Source organism: Physeter macrocephalus, chromosome 8, assembly GCF_002837175.3.
Source record: "Physeter macrocephalus isolate SW-GA chromosome 8, ASM283717v5, whole genome shotgun sequence".
Lineage (NCBI taxonomy): Eukaryota > Metazoa > Chordata > Mammalia > Artiodactyla > Physeteridae > Physeter > Physeter macrocephalus.
Window position 1 is genome coordinate 8,332,791 of NC_041221.1, and position 16,434 is coordinate 8,349,224.

At 44.2% G+C, this 16,434-nt stretch overlaps 1 protein-coding gene across 1 annotated transcript in view; it reads right to left on the bottom strand.

Annotated features, from left to right (window-relative positions):
- Window positions 1–7,495, bottom strand: part of KCNJ6 (potassium inwardly rectifying channel subfamily J member 6) — a gene marked incomplete at its 5' end in the record, with an annotated part of 91,301 nt that extends 83,806 nt beyond the window's left edge. The window contains one exon of the mRNA XM_028492671.1: window positions 6,484–7,495. Coding sequence (XP_028348472.1) covers window positions 6,484–7,495 — 1,012 coding nt within the window. The remainder of the gene's footprint in view (window positions 1–6,483) is intronic.
- Between the last annotated feature and the right edge of the window lie 8,939 nt (window positions 7,496–16,434).

Here is a 16,434-nt window from a genome sequence, read left to right on the forward strand (position 1 = left end):
TGTGTGTGTGTGTGTGTGTGCGTGCGTGCGTGTGTGTGTGTGCGCGTGTGTGTATGTGTGTGTGTGTGTTTGCATGTGCGAATAAGTTATATGGTTTTCCCCAATGATCCTCTTCTGGTCATTAGAAATTATCAGGTAGAACTGCTTCACTGGCATCATGCTGTCAGCACTCATATTCCTGAATGCCCTAGGAAATAATAAAGCTCGATTTATTTAAGGATGCACTAATTAGAGGCTTCCCACTCTTTGATACTCATCTCTTAATTTGAACGGTGCAGTTTCTTCCCAACATGAGTACTGACTTCAGAGTTTGAGTCAGAGCTAACTTTTAGATGCTAGTCTATTTTTTCCCTTGGGTTTGAACTTTAAATTGTATATATTGTGCGACCATTCCTGACTTCTACTGAACATCTATTTTATGAGCTCCTCACGACCCATTTGGAGAAGGAAGAACAATGGATTTTCTGCCATTGATGTTTTAATAATGAAAAGTTTTATAATTATCCAGTATTTTTGTCTTTTCAACCACAATAGTATATGGTGACCTCGATACACTGCTATCTAAGTTATGAGATCCTAAGTGCCTTCTAAATTATGAGAAATGTTTAACAGAGGTATAATGTTTAACAGAAGTATAAGAGAGTTACAGTATCTTTCTTCAAGAGGGGTGGTGGAAAAGTTTAAAATTCTACGTGTGCTCTACTGCATCCAACCTCAGATTGTTAGGACCAGAACAGTGGCCCCAAACTGCTTAGGATCACAAAAAGTTTACCATATTTAGGGAGCAGGTATTATCAGTTTTTATCCAGTCATTGACACTACCTAGGTATATTATATTGAGGTAGGCATTTGGGAGGAAGCCCTGAGTAAATCACCTGAACCTAATGCTCGAAGAAGAAAGGATGGTTGGATTTCTTGATGTTGATGAGTGGTAGATTTCCATCCAGGAAAAATAAATTCACATGTCTTTGAATTTTTAAATTGCGCCTTATAGAGATTTACCACAAGATTTTCACCCAAGATCTTAGCATTCCAGATCTTATCAATTGACTCTTTTCCTAGGCTAGGTAGTTGGGGTTACAACTCTTAAAAGGGAAATGGTAAATCTGGAGATAATGACTTGCCAGTGGAGGGATTAGCAGCAACTTATCTAAAGGAGAAAATAAGATTTGAAAAGTACAATGGCTATGAAATATCATTAGTAGAAACAGCTTAAAAGTACTGTAATGCTAACCCTCAACCATCTTCGCTGAGAAATGTCACCTTTTCAAACTCTGTGATCTCATATTCTCCTCTGTTATAGTGTAGTGGCATTTTGACTATGGCAAAGAAAAGTGGTGCTTGGAAATCAGATTTGACAGAACATTATATTCTTCCAGGAGTATTTTTGTAGACGATGCTTATTTAATTTTGATTTCAGAACAGTTTTGTGGCACATCTCATTTTAATATATGCTTGTTAAAAATTCATGTGAATGTAATGAAGAATTTAAAAATGAACTGATAACATCGGAGACCGAAAGAGAAGCCTTAAAGAAAAAGAGCTAATGATGGGAGAAAAGAGAGCCTGTCTGCATGTTAAATACCAGTCGTCTTTTTGGGTGCATGCTCTACAGAATCTTCACGAACCAACAGCATTCATGGTGCAAAGAGCACTGAACTTGGAGGCTGGACATCATCAGTGGTTTAGGGTTTCAAGTTCTTGCTCTGCCCGTAACTATCGCACCTTAGCCAGCTCGCTCGTCTTGCTGGGCCTCCATTTCCTGACCTGTAAAGTAATTAAGAGTAGGGCGAAGACTCTTGCAACTCAAAAATCCTGTGATCTGTGATGTGATTTATGTGACTAAGCTCTCCTCGTGTGAATAAAGAACTGAGCTTTCCTATGGGGAAGGACGGTTTGCCCTCACCTACTTCCGGTTTGCTTGCCTACTTCTGATATACACTCCCCCTCCTCCTTGGTAACCCATAGATACTGACTTTTGGACAGTCAGCCCTGCTTCCTCATCTACAAAATGTTATCTAGTATATTGTCACTAAGTTGGCTTCCTCCCACCTTCCACTTTCCCCAGCTTTCCATGTAGTATATAAATATTTCAGAAATTCTCTTCTTTGAGAAAAACTTGAAAGAAAAAAACTCCACAGAGATGGAAGGGGAGCTCATAGACTAAGGCTTGGAAGAGATCTCAGCCAATAACAGTGTGTTAACCTGATTTGGATCCAAACAGCAGATTTAAAAAAAAATTAAAAAGACATTTATGAGACAAATGGAAGTCAGAGCATTTAGTAGATATTGGATCTTAAGAAATGATCATTAATTGTTTTAGGTGTCATAACAGTGTTATAGTTATGATTTTTTAATTAATTAATTTAATTTTATTTATTTTTGGCAGCATTGGGTCTTCGTTGCTGGCCGCGGGCTTTCTCTAGTTGCACGAGGTGGGGCTCCTCTTTGTTGCGGTGCGCGGGCTTCTCATTGCGGTGGCTTCTCTTGTTGTGGAGCACGGGCTCTAGGCGCATGGGCTTCAGCAGTTGTGGCACATGGGCTCAGTAGTTGTGGCTCATGGGCTAGAGCACAGGCTCAGTGGTTGTGGCGCATGGGCTTAGTTGCTCTGCAGCATGTGGGATCTTCCGGGACCAGGGCTCGAACCCGTGTCCCCTGCGTTGGCAGGCGGATTCTTAACCGTTGCGCCACCAGGGAAGCCCTACACTTATGTTTTTAAAAGAGTCCTTATCTTTTAGAGACATATTGATATATTTGCAGATAAAATATGATGCTGGAGGGGCAGTTAGTGAGTGGGTGACACAGATGAAACAAGTTTGGCCCTGAATTGACAATTATAGAAATTGAATGATGGGTACATGGGAGTTGATTATACGATTTGGTCTACTTTTATATAAGTTTTATAGTTTCCATAATAAAAAATGCAAAAAAAAAAGCTTAAAACAGATAATCAGCAAGGACCTACTGTATAGCACAGGAAACTCTACTCAATATTCTATAATAATAAACTATATGGAAAAAGAATCTGAAAAAGAAGAGGTATATGTGTATGTATAACTGAATCACTTTGCCATACACCTGAAACTAACACAACATTGTGAATTGACTATACTCCGATATAAAATAAAAATGAAAAAAAAAAGCTTAATGGGATTCATTCTAAGGAGACATATTTGCTGAGGTGTTGGAAAGGGCTGCCTGTCATAGTTGCATAATCGTTGGGGGTAAATATGGAAGTTCATCAATCAGAAAGCCTATAGTGAGGAGCTGGCTGGCACCGGGCCCAGCTCCGTGTGGCTGTCATCTAGCCTCTATGCCAATTTGCCCTCTATAAATAACAGTCTATATGAATGCTTTACTATTTAAGGCACACTTGCCACAGCTGCTCGGCATGTTTGTTTACGTAGCTATGAACCCTTCTGTAAACATCACTATCTCCAAATTGCCCCTGTGTCAGGAACATAAAGGGCCCCCTTTAAAAATATATTTGTGGGATGAGACACGGCCAGTTCCCAGATGTCTGGGTGGCTGGTGTCAGAATTTTCCAGTGTTTGATTCATTTTCAAAAATAGAACCACATGACTGAAAGGTTCTTGAGAGGTGACACATCCCCCTGACTTGGGACAGGACCAGACCGAAACCATCCACCAAGAACGTGGGTCTGTCTTTTGTGGGTGTGAGTCTGTCTTTTATGAGGCCAGAGAACTCACTGAATGAAGGACTGGGGCCAGGACCTGCAGAACATCAAAGGTGGGCAAGACTCACCTCCCGCCTTCTAGAAGCTTACTCCCATTTTCTAAAGACGAGCCTGACCCTGAGTGATGTGACAAAGCAGGCTTGGGGCAGCACAATTGGGGTGGGCATATTATGTGTCAACCAGCTGGCCTGTGGACTAAAGGACCTGCCGGGTCAGCCTACTGCGTGGTAGCTCGGATCCCCAGAAAATACCGCGTCGGGGTCGCTGTGTGCCCACAACGTGCAAGACAGAAAGAGGGAGGGCATCGCATCGAGGTTGCAGTGGTGGCAATGGTGAGGCTCGTCCTTGAAAGAGGCATCCTAACTGAGGTCACTGAGAGTAGTTTAAGACATATTTGAAAGAAAGCATGAGTCAAGCAGAGGCCGCTTTGTGTCAGCTTGCTGTTTTCACCGCTCCCGATTTCCCATCTAGCCTTCCAATGAATAATTAGATCCTTGTGACTCTGTTTTCCTCGGGGTGCATTTGGTCCACATCTATTTCTTTCCTGTGGCTTTGATTCATTGTAGCATTCCCCCCACCCCAAGGGCCTACTTAATACCCATAAATCCCAACTGGGCTTTTCATTCACAAAGAAAAAAGTGTGCCTCGTAAGATTAAGAGATGAGATGTGCTGGAAAGACTGAACTGTATGAACCCTATCAGGAAAGGATCAAGACGTGTCCAGCTTCCAGACAAACCCAGAACTTTCTAGAACACTCCTTCCTCCACTTTCCATAAATTAGAAAATTATTATTATTACTTTTAGAAAGTTAATAGTGGTTGCCTTTGATTCTTTTTTTGCTGGCAAATACCCAGTTTTCTCCATGAAAGCAGTAGAAAGGCCACCGAATGCTCAGAGGTACCACAATTAACTGCCAACAAAAGGATGTTCCCCTATTTGGAAAGGCTCAGTCATTACGAGCTATCTTCAGAAAGACAGGGTCTGCCCCAGGGAGAATTCCGACTCAGACACGTCACAAAGGTAAGTTGCTTATTCTGGACTGACTTATTTTTAGAGCTTGGGTTTTGATTTGAGGGAACACAGCTCCTGCAATTTGAAACTCAGATTAACACCAGTAACCAGAGGGTACGTCTCCACTGGCTTTTGCTTCTTGAGCTCAGAGACGGAAGGAGAACAAGGCTTGTCCACTCCCCTCCCTTCTCTCCTATCCGGAGAGTTTATAGCGAGAAATCTAATATTAAAAGCGCATCATAAGTGGTCAGTTTATGCTGACAGAGACTGTATCTCAGTGGCTACCACTAGGGGGACCCAGAGTCCAGGTGCTTGGCCGAGGTGGGAGTAGTTTCTGGTCTGTGGGAAAATGACGGAGCTCCCATATTGAGTTGGTTTCTCGCCGCCCTCCTCCCCCCTCCTTCCTCCTCCCGCCTCCCTCCCCCCACACAACTATTGGCTCACGAGGGCACCCCAAAGTCAGGCTCAGGGTACAGGTAGCCCAGTGCACATGTGCAGCACTTATTTATAATTTCACAATGATTATTTTTGTTTTAGACGTTCCTTTTGCCTTTTGCAAAGGATCACACTTCATGCAAAGCCTTTTACTCACATTTTCATTGTTTGCTGCATTTTAAAAAACGATTGCAAAAGTTTTTACCACTGTAAGAGAAATTTGTTAGAGGTAATGACTTTGCTTGTTGGGTCCAGGGAGGCTGAGACATGGGAGCAATGACTTTCATTTGACGTATGACTGAGGTCAGGTTATGGGTGGATGAAGAGCCTGGGGTCTGGCTGGTGGCCGTGCATTTTCAGATTGTGTAAACCTACCTTGAGCCTCAAGTTGAAGACCTCAAAGCACAGAAGGGCAGATTGTATAACTAAAGAGGATCCCGAGACTAATGACTCAGAAGAATAGTAAAGCAAAGCTTGAATTAGTGTTCTAGTTTATACTTTTCCTATGGGGCACTATTGTTAGCCCCATATTGTTAGAGTTTATGGCTCTATTTCATAGAAAGTTACAGATAAATACAGGCAGAACCTCCTTTGCTCCTGGGATGTGTAACATGTATGGAAAGATATGAGTGAAGACTTCAATAAAAACAGACCATTTCTCTATTTTTAGAACAGATCATCTTTGTTAAAATACACCAGTAGTTAGCTGTTCAAAGCAGATGGGTCAATAGGATTATGATGAGTGGATCTCAATTATTTTTCTTTCCTGTTAGAGTTATTTACTGGGTCTGCATTATTATATCTACAGGGGATTTGGCAGGTAGAGTATAGAGAAAAGATACCAAGTGCTCACTTGATATAAAAGAAAAACCAAGGCTATGGGTCTTGCAAATGGCTCCCAAAGAAGGGGCAAAATTGTATTTTTATTAAAGCAATTTGTCAGGCTTCCTTTGAAAGGCTTAACTTCTTCCTCCTGGCTTGGCAATAAATAACCTCAAGTATTTAATTTGAACAATGCTTTAAAACCGTCTAAAAATTGCTTTAGAGAGAGATCAAATTTTAATTTAAGTAAATATTTGAAAATTTAAAATATATTAAGGGGTGTTTTTAAAAAATTGTTTATTAATTTATTTTCCCAAGGGCTTTTAAAAAGCTAAATTGTTAGACTTTGTGGTGGACATACTTAAGGTTATAGGCTACATACTACTTCGTGGATAAAGAGGTGGCGTCAATAGTGAGTGAGGTTCAGTTTTCCATATTTTGTCAAAAATAAGAATGTGAGGTTCAGTTTAAAATGAGCATCGATCCCACAGGTACCCCCGGATGGAGCACACCTTACCTGTAGCTTCCACCATGCCTTCTAGGATGACCACAATTTCCAGTTCCTCTTTGGGCAGCTGGGCTTTGGAGATCTCCCAGAAAGGACTCTGTTGGTTAATTTCATGGCTAATGATGAGTGGTGACACCAGAAAGAGACGGTCATCGCCGGTGTAATACCCTACGTTGATATCCGTCTGGTTCAAGGGGATGAACTCCCCCTCTGAGGTCTGTTTGGACTTGATCAACTTAGCTCTGATGGAAGCCTCCACGATGTGGGAATTCCTCAGATCCCCTACGCGAAACATCAGGCACAGTTTCCCATCCCTCATGGAGATCACCGCATGGGTGGAAAAAACCAGGGTCTCTGCCCTCTTCTTGGGTTGCGATATTTTTACAAACATGCATCCCACCATGAACGCATTGACAATGGACCCCAAAACAGATTGGATTAAGAGGAGAACAATTCCCTCTGGGCACTTGTCCGTGATGACCCGGTAGCCATAACCAATGGTGGTTTCTGTCTCTATGGAGAATAAAAAAGCAGAGACGAACCCATTGAGGTTGGTGACGCAAGGAGTCCATGAAGGGTCCTCTATGTGGTCCATGTCTCCTCGGATGTATGCAATTAGCCACCAGATCATTCCAAAAAAGAGCCACGTCACTGTGTAGACCATGACGAAAATCAACAGGTTGAATCTCCACTTGAGGTCTACTAAGGTGGTGAAGATATCGGTCAGGTAGCGATAGGTCTCCCTCACGTTGCCATGGTGGACGTTGCACTTTCCATCTTTCCGCACGTACCTCTGGATTTTCCTTTTGGTCCGGTCTCGGCTGACGTGTCTTGGCAGGTCGTCCCTGGCCTGCTTAGGCAACTTTGGCTGGTGAATGGCCACAGGGCTCTCAACATCCTGGTCCATGGAGTCACCCTCCAGGACGTTAGCTGGTGGTTTGGGAAAAAGAAAAGAAAAACTGAATGAAAAGCTGGCTCTTTGGAGGTCATGGAAATCCCACTCTGGATGGAACGTGGTAGGAAACCGTCATTTGACCATTTGTGTAGCTATTAACAGCGTAGATGAAGCCTTTTGGGGGGGGCGTCATCTGGACGGGTTGCCTTGGATTCCTGGGCTCTGTGATCTAGCTTGTGTAAGAACTTCACCACCCTTCTCACGGGGACAGAGCTTAACTGCTGTGAAATTGTCTCCCTGCCAGCAAGTTCTAAGAGTCAGCTTTTACAGTGGGATGTGTCCCCATTCTCTCTGAGATGCTGTGGTGGTATGTGAGAGGCAGTGCACTCTGGATAAAGAAATGTTTAGATTCAGACAGTATTGGTTCTACCACTCAGCAACTGTGGGCTCCTGGTCATGCTATCAGTTATGAACCAAATTGTACCTCCACTCCACCCCAAAATATGTTGAAGCCCTAACCCCCAGTGTGACTGTATTTGGAGATGGGGCTTCGAGGACAGAATTAAGGTTAAATGAGGTCGTAAGGGTGGAGCCCTAATCCAAGAGGATGAGACACCAGGGGTGTGCACAGAGAGGAAAGGCCACGTGAGGACACAGTGAGAATACAGCTGTCTGTAAGCCAGGAAGAAAGGTCTTCCAAACCAACCGAGGTCACCAGAAACCAACCTTGCTGGCACCTTGATCTTAAGCTTCCAGCCCCCAGAACTGTGAGAAAATAAATTGCTGTGGTTTAAGCCCCCCAGTCTGTAGTATTCTGTTATGGCAGCCTGAGTAGACCAATAGACTATTAAAATTCATTGACGGATCCTCAGTTTTCACATTTACAAAATGGTAATCATGATAGCCAATTCATAGGGTCGTTATAAAGTTAAACAAAACCGCGTGCATGATATGTGCCTGCGTGGAACAGACATGTAATAAACATTCTTTTGTGATAAATTGTTCCTTTGCCACTCTCCTTATATTTAGGGGCAAGAATTTCGAGTGAACTCTTTAAGGTGTCCGTCAAATTTCAGTCTTAAAAAAATTCTGGTTTTTATTGGTAAGCATTTTACCCTAATGGCTGAGGCAATGCCAAGGTTAAAAAAAGTGTGGGGGAAATTTCTTTCTCTTTCTACGTGTTTACACATTTCATTTGGTTTCTGCTTCAACATTTAACATCTGCAGTTTTGGCTCGCGGTTATTTTCTTTCTCACGGCCTTCATGATTAATGCATCGGTACAATCATTTGATGACGAAGCATTAGGAAAACTCTCCCGGAATCCGAGTGCAAAGGGACGTTTGGAACTGATGCTGCTGTGAAATACATATAAACCACTGTATGAAATTACTTGTTCAGCCCATAATTTCAAAGCTTTCTGAAAGTTTTATAAGCAGTTTCTTCCCTCAGGCTTTTATTCTGTGTCATTTGACTTTGCCGTGCATTTTCTCCCTCTGGTTAAGGGAGAAATCCAGTCTGTTGAGAAAAAACTTTTATCTGAATAAGAAAACAGCTGGGGATGGGGCTTGAGTGGCACCAGCTTAATTTATGGATTAACCTTGCTCATGGTTGGATAGTTTCCTTAATTATCAATCCCATAGATCCGGTTTTAGATCTCAGCACGAGGAAGAGGCAGCATTTGGTCTGCAAGCTTGATGTTTGGTGTGATAGCTTTGACTTTAGATCGCTACCCTCAGTAAGTCTTCATCTGTAAATAAAACCTTGCTTTTATTTCAAAGCAGATACCGGGACAGGAGTCGAAGGAAGCGGCTGAGATTGGGACAGGATGGAGGGGGTTGGGGGATCGGGATGGAGGTCACGGGCAACGTCCCTGCTCACTGCAGGCACCCCTGGCAAAAGGTGGGATGTTTGTGGCCCAGGGGGCCTCGTGTCTGATCTCTCGCTGCTAAGTGCGCCCTGAGAGGGAATCTCTAAGTGTGACTTCACGTGGGCTGAATTTGGCTCAGGATTGGCCAGCGTGGAGCGGCCTTGTCTGCAGAGCTGCAGTGTGGTCTGGCTCTGGCCCAGGTGAGGAGCTCGCCGCCTGTGCAGAGTCACCCTGGGTTCTTGTTTCCTCGGGCTGGGAAGTGGAAGAGGGGGGTTTGTCTGAATAGCTGACTCCCAACACTTTTCTGCCATCTTCCATGCTTTAACATTTCACGGAGGCAACCTACACATACCCCAGCCCCCGGTGTGAAGCTGTTTCCTCCATTTTCTGGCTCAGGTGTAACCTTCCCGTCCGAAGGGTTAATGGGGGAGTAGAGATAAGTGCTCTGGACAGTCCCGGGAGCCTGCCAGTTGATCCTCCAAATCCATTTTTTCCCTTTTCCTAGCTCAGGACTGGACCACATTTCCCGGCCTCCTTTGCATTGAGGGGTGGCCACGTGCTGAGTCCTGGCCCATCAGGAGTGGGTGTGCCCTTCTGGGCCAAGGCCTTAAATAGTGGGTGTGTCCCCTCCTATGCCCTTGCCCCTTCTACGAGGGATGATGGAGTCATGAGGTGGAGGGCCTGGGTCCCCAGCTGGTGGCAGAGAGCTGCCATCCAACTAGAAACAAGAAAAAAAATTGTGTTTGAGCAGCTATGTATTTTGTGTCTGTTATCAAATTGAGCCTTCTGTCTAATTTTATGGGCAGCAGTATTGACATGGATAAGCAGACAGAAGAGTTCTCAGGGGGCTGGTGTGGGAAAGAGCAGGAAGAGAGGAAGAGAGTGAAGATGGGGTGTTCGGGTTTGGTGTTGTTGAAAAGAAACAGGGATCCAAAAATGGAGTCACTTGTGCTAAGCTCTACATCAGTCAATGGGGACTGGATACCTCTCCAGGTTCAGTCCCTCCCAGGAATGTGACCTTTTACCAGTCAGTCTGGAATTTCCTGGCCACAGATGAGGTAGCCTACCACACAGACCCCTGTCTTCCCCCAAGGCAAGTGAACTTGCTTGAAATAATCCTCAATCGTTTATGACGTCCTGTCCCATCCCCTTTAGGCCTTTAAAAACCATCCATTTTGTACAGGGCCCCTCCTGTCTGTTTGCTAGATGGGATGCTGCCTGATTCATGAATTGTTGAATAAAGCCAACTTGATCTTCAAAGGTACTCAGTTGAATTTTGTTTTCTAACGTTGCCTTTTGAGAAATAAAACATGGCCACAGCCGTCTCAGTAAACAAAGGGTGTCACGGTCATCAGCCATTGCAGCCCTCCAATGGTGAGCTGGTGAGCCCCGAGGGAACTCAGGAAGGAGACAAAGAGTATCTGCCATCTAGCAGCCATCAGACTGCGGCCACTCCCCATGGTGAGCCTTGAGGAAACTCTGGACAAGGAAACTCTGGATGTGAAAACACGGGATACTGGCCCCGGATAGCTGAGGTGCATATCAAAGGAATGATTTCAGTGAGCCTAGACCCTTGCATTTTCCCATGCACAGAAAAGCCCTAAATTCCTTAATTTGAGATACCGAGTTTTCTTTTATTAACAGTAACCTTTTGTTCCTGCTCTCCGCCCTTTGCTGTAAAACTCCTGTGTATCCTAGCTCCCCCGTCACCTCCTCAGAGCAGTTCTCTGAGGGTTACTTGAGATGCTGCCTCCCAGGCTTGAAGTCCTCAATGTATCTGCTGAATGAAACATAACTCTCGACTCTTAGGTGTGCATATACTTTTTTTTTAGCCGACACTAATGAACTAGCACGTGGTTAGTTGAATGTCTGTGTTTTGTGTCAGGGAAAAAATATCAATGCGTATGCTACTTAAGTGCCTTTTAAAAACAAACAAAAATGGAAGCAAACAAAGAAAGCTGAACATCCCAGGGAGTATGGTGGAAAGCTGGCTTTGTGGAGTAGGGAAGAACAAATCTGACTCCATATGGGATCTGTTTCTTTTACTTTAACCTTTGCATTCTGTTGCTTTTGCTACAAGTTAAGAATGTTGCCTATAGCCTGAAATATACAGGATAGCCCATTCTCAAGGCTCTGACCTTTAAAGGTGTAACACTTTTCCATTCATGAGATAAAAAGTTGCAGAACAGAGGATAACAGTCTGTCTTGTTGGAGGTTTATAGGAACATCATGACTGCACCTACGTGAATAGCTGCAATAACAAAGGATTCTGACACCGAGAAGTCTGCAACAACCAACTACACCCCCCCTCCTTCCTTTTTAGTACAAAAGAAGCCTGAATTCTAACTTGGGTAGGATTGTTCTTTGGGACACTAGTCTGCCATCTCCTCCGTCTGCTGGCTTTCTGAATAAAGTCGTTATTCCTTGCCCCAACAGCTCATCTCTTGATTTATCTGCCTGTCGTGTGGCAAGCAGTATGAGCTTGGACTTGGTAACAGCCTCAGAGGCACCACTGCAGGTGAGGCAGTGGGTGCACGTGAGATGCATCCAAGGGAAGATGGGGAGGTAAGCTGGGCCTCCCACTTTACAGTGGCTGGTGGGGAACAGGCAGAGTTGAGAAACCAAAAAAGCCAATGCTATGTGAGAGTACCTGGAGAGTAGAGGAGACTGAAGTAGGAGTTTCAAGGGGCAGAAGAGGTAGAGGCCAGCGAGGAGAAGGGGTGGGTGTGGAGTGGGCAGAAGAAGGCAGCACAGCCTCCAGGCCTTGCCCAGAGCAGTGTCAGGGAGCCCTGGACTGGGGAGAGGGCCATTCCAGGTCTGAGCTGTGAGCGTGCTTCGGCACCCGGGCAGGGGCAGGGATGCAAATGCGTGCGCAGGGGAAATACAGAAGGGAATGTTGATTCTCTAGCTCTTAATGCTTCTTTCTTTCTTGGAATCCCAGGTGTGAATTTGACCGGGTGATGTGAATTGCATTTGCAAGAGCATTTGAGCTGCTCCGCGTGGGGAGCTGCAGCTGCGGTTGGGAAAGCAGACAAACCTCCCTGCGTTCCTGCACAGCCCGGGACACAAACGAAGTCCCCCCCCCCCTCGACCCCCCACCGCCTCTCAGGAACTTGCCCAGGGCCCCCAGCCATGCGCATGCGCATCAGAGTCGCGGTGAGACCCGCCACTCTGGTCCTTCAGCATCGTGCACGTGGCTTGACCAGAGATAATGTAGAGGAACTCTCTGCTAACTGTGAAGTGCTGTACAGAGTGCAAAAGGACGAGAGGAATGGCGCCAAGGATCTTGATGACTTACTTAACCTGCGTTATTTTGGTTTAGAGTAAATGTGACTCTGTGTGAAAAAACCACTCTCCCGCCCCCCTCCACCCCCATGTTCTTTTTCTTTCTATTAGAAGGATGACCAATTTACATAAAACTAGGTAAGGTGCAAAATAGCCTGGTGTTGAACTTTAACCTCGAAGAAATAACATGTGACTGAGTTACAAACTGGAAAGGACCTGATCCCAGAATTACCGGAAGCACCTCGAATTTTGGGGGCACGGCTTGTGGAGAGAAGGGTGCCGTGGTGGCCCAGGCCAGAACAGATGCTCTCCTGACGGGAAATTCTACGTTGCAAATTATATACGAATTCTATGGGGGAAACTTACGGTGCCTAAGAAAATGTCCGAAGAGCACTTCAAGAATTTTTAGTATTGTGGGGGAAAAACCCAACGAAAAAACGGGATGGCTCTCAGACGCACAGGAAAAATCAAAAATTGGAAGGAAATGCACACAGATGTTAATAGGGAACTTCTGAGAGGGGGCTATGGGTGCTTTTAATTTTCCTTTTAAACATTCTGAGTTTTCCAAATTTTCCAGAATGACTTGATATTCCTTTTACCATCATAAAGAAAAAAAGGTATTTTCAAACAAAACCTTGAGACTCTCCTGGCATGTGATTGATGGAATTTAGCACACAGAAGCTAAATAATTATCAAGTACTTGATCTGAAGGTGTTCCACCCCATATATCTGGTAACTTAGAAACTGAGACATTTGTTTCACATGACTCTAAGAAAATCATAAGCAACCCCCATGGGGTGCTTGTGGGCAGAGGAGTGGTGGGAGTATACAGAATGCCTGCAGGTCTGAGACCACTGGAGGCCCCCAGTGGAGTGTAGCTTAGAGGCAAGGTTCCGCAAACTTTTTCTGCAATGGGCCGATAGTAAACAGTTTAGACTTTGCAAGCAACATGTCTCTGTTGCATACTCTTTGTTTTTTTTTTTGAAAGACTTTTTACAATGCTTTAAAAAAGTAAAATTATTCTAAGCTCATGGGCAGCACAGAAGGAGGCTGCAGGCTGGATCTGACTCCCTGGGCCGTCATTTGCTGACCTGTGGGTTAGAGGCATGCTGGTAAGAAGAAATGGCTAGCTGCTGGATTAAGGGAGCAGCCATGAGGGTGAAGAGGGGGCAATGGACTGGGGGCTGAATAAGAAGCAAAACTAAAATAATTTGGAGATTAGAGACTGCGGAGGGGAGTGGGCAGGAGAATGGGGGATGGCAGGATGGTTGAGACCAGAAGGCAGAGGATGATGTGGTTTGGGCAGGTTTAGTTTCAAGTGTCTGCTCTCTCCTATGGGCTGAAGCTTATCAGTGACCTGGACTGAGCTCTAGATTTGGAGGTTGTTAGCACTTATGTGTGGAAGTGTAACTATGGGCATGGGTGGAAGTTCTTCTGGAGGCTGTGGCGTGAGTAGAGGATATAGAAGACAGGATTCTGGAAAACAATTACAGTATGAAGCCAGAAGTAGAGAACCCAGAGCGGGTGCTGAGGAAGGAATGAGGGATGGGAGGAGAAGAGGGAGGGCAGGCAGGTAGCCAGGTGGCAGGCGGAACTGGAGTCTTAGGGGGGCAAAGGGGCATTTGGCACACGCTGTAGGGACAACTGGAAGAAAAACGATGCATCCCTTCCCCCTTCCTTATATCAGAATAAATTCCAAGTGGATCAGAGATCTAAGTGCAAAAAAATGAAAACTACAGAAGGAGTAGAAGATCTGAGTGTTTTTATAGTTGAGAAAGCCTTTCTAACGGTGAGAGGAATCCAGAAACTCTCTTGGAATGCTGGTATTTTTGTCAATATAAAAATTATAAATGTTTGTAAAAAAAAAAAGCAAGAAGACAAACCACAAAAAATATTTTCACACGTCACACATATATTTCTGATTTACAAAAGCATTAAATACCCCCGCAGAAAAAAATGATCAAAGGAAATGAATAGGAGTTTATAAGAGAAGAAATACTCAGAGCTGAAAAGCATATGTTCAACCATGGCAAAGTAAAAGCAGTGCAAACATAATAACATTTTTTTTTACTCTAAAGTTAGTAACATTAAAAATAAACCATAAATACAGTATGTGGAGTGTATGTGTTGGGGGGCAGTGGAATTGTGAACTTGCATGTATTATCAGATGTGTAAACTGGCAAAGTCTTCCTGGAGGAGAGAGTGACAGTAGGTCTCACAATTTAGAAATGATTAGATGCCTTGTATTAGCAATTCTGGATCTAGACATTTATCCTAAGAAAATAATTTTACAAACATTTATCTACTGCAGGCAGGGGATATTGCAGCCTCATTTGTAATAGTTAAAAATTAGAAACAACTTAAATGTCTATCCACAGAGCACTAGTAAAACATATTGTTGCAGCTGTAATCAGTGGAATACTGTGCAGTTATTAAATATGATTTCCCACTGTTTTGGGGTCTTCAGCTCTTTGTGTAAAAATCACCTTCTTAACGAGGACATTTACCTCCTCTTAAAAATCTCGGTCACTTCCTCCCGGTCCTCACATCTCTCTTCCTTATGCTACTGTTTACTTTTTCTGTAGCACTTTTCACCTTCCAGCATGAAAGAGTTTATTTATTGTGTTAATTTCTTATTGTCTGTTGCCACTGTCAGAAAGGAAGTTCCTGGGCAGAGATCTCTGTGTGTTTTATCTACTGATGGATCTCAGGCTCTGGAAAAAGTGCCTGACACATAGCAAGCCCCAGCACCTATTTATTGAATGAATGAGTATGTGTTTATCAACCTGGCAGGTTGTCCATGCCATAGCCTTAAGTGAAAAAACAGAATAAAACATATAGTTTACTTTGCATATATTGCCTTTTTGGATTAGTGTGTGTGTGTAGAAGGATGTCCTCCAAAATGTTAATTGAGATCAATCTCTGAGTTGTAAGTTTGTGGGTGTTTTTGCTTTCTTTCAATTTTTTTATGTTTAAACTTTCCGTTAATAGTTCTATCATCTAAAAAATCAGTAGGAAATATAAAGGTATTTCTGTTCTAAATAACCAAAACAAATGCTGCATACAGCTACTGAGCCATGTCCACCGGGCTTGGCAATTGGGATTTACTAGTGTAGTGGGTTGAACCTTGTCCCACCCCCCAAATTCATGTCCACCGGACTCTCAGGATGTGATCTTATTTGGCAGAAGGGTCTTTGCAGATGTAGTTAAGATAAGGATCAAGATGAGATCATACTGGAGTAGGGTGTGCCCCAAACCCCGTTAAAACATCCTCATATGACACAGAAAAGGACAGAGACACAGAGAAGGCCATGTGATGGCAAAGGCAGGGAGTGGAGTGATGTGGTCACAAGCCAATGAGCACCTGGAACCCCGGAAGCTGAGAGGCAAGGCAGGATTCTTCCCTAGAGCTTTTGGAGGGAGAATGGTCCTGCTGCCGCCTTAATTTCAGACTCTGACTTCCAGAACTGTGAGAGGACACACTTCTATTGTTTTCAGCCCCCCCCCGCCCCCGACTTTGTGGCAACTTGTGGTGACAGCCAAGGAAACTAATACAGTTGGTGACTTTGACCCCGGGGAGTTTTTAGCACATTTGCATCCTGAGAAGAAGCTGAGGCGGAGAGGCTGACCCGACAAGGAAGGGGGGAGTGTGGGAGTGAGGGGTCTGGTGGAATGGAAGTCAACACATAGTGCTGTCAAGAGCAAGGGTGGGGGGATGGGCGCGTACAGAAAAAGGGATGAAGCTTCCTCCCGAGAGGTAAGTGTGGTATGAGGAGGAAAGGAGAAAAATGGGAAGGGAATATTGGCGACATCTGTCTCAGGCTCTGTGTCATGGAGGAGCTTCAGATGGGCTCATTTTCCAGTGTGAACTGCAAGAAATCTGTACTTCAGCAGACTCATTGAATTGAATCT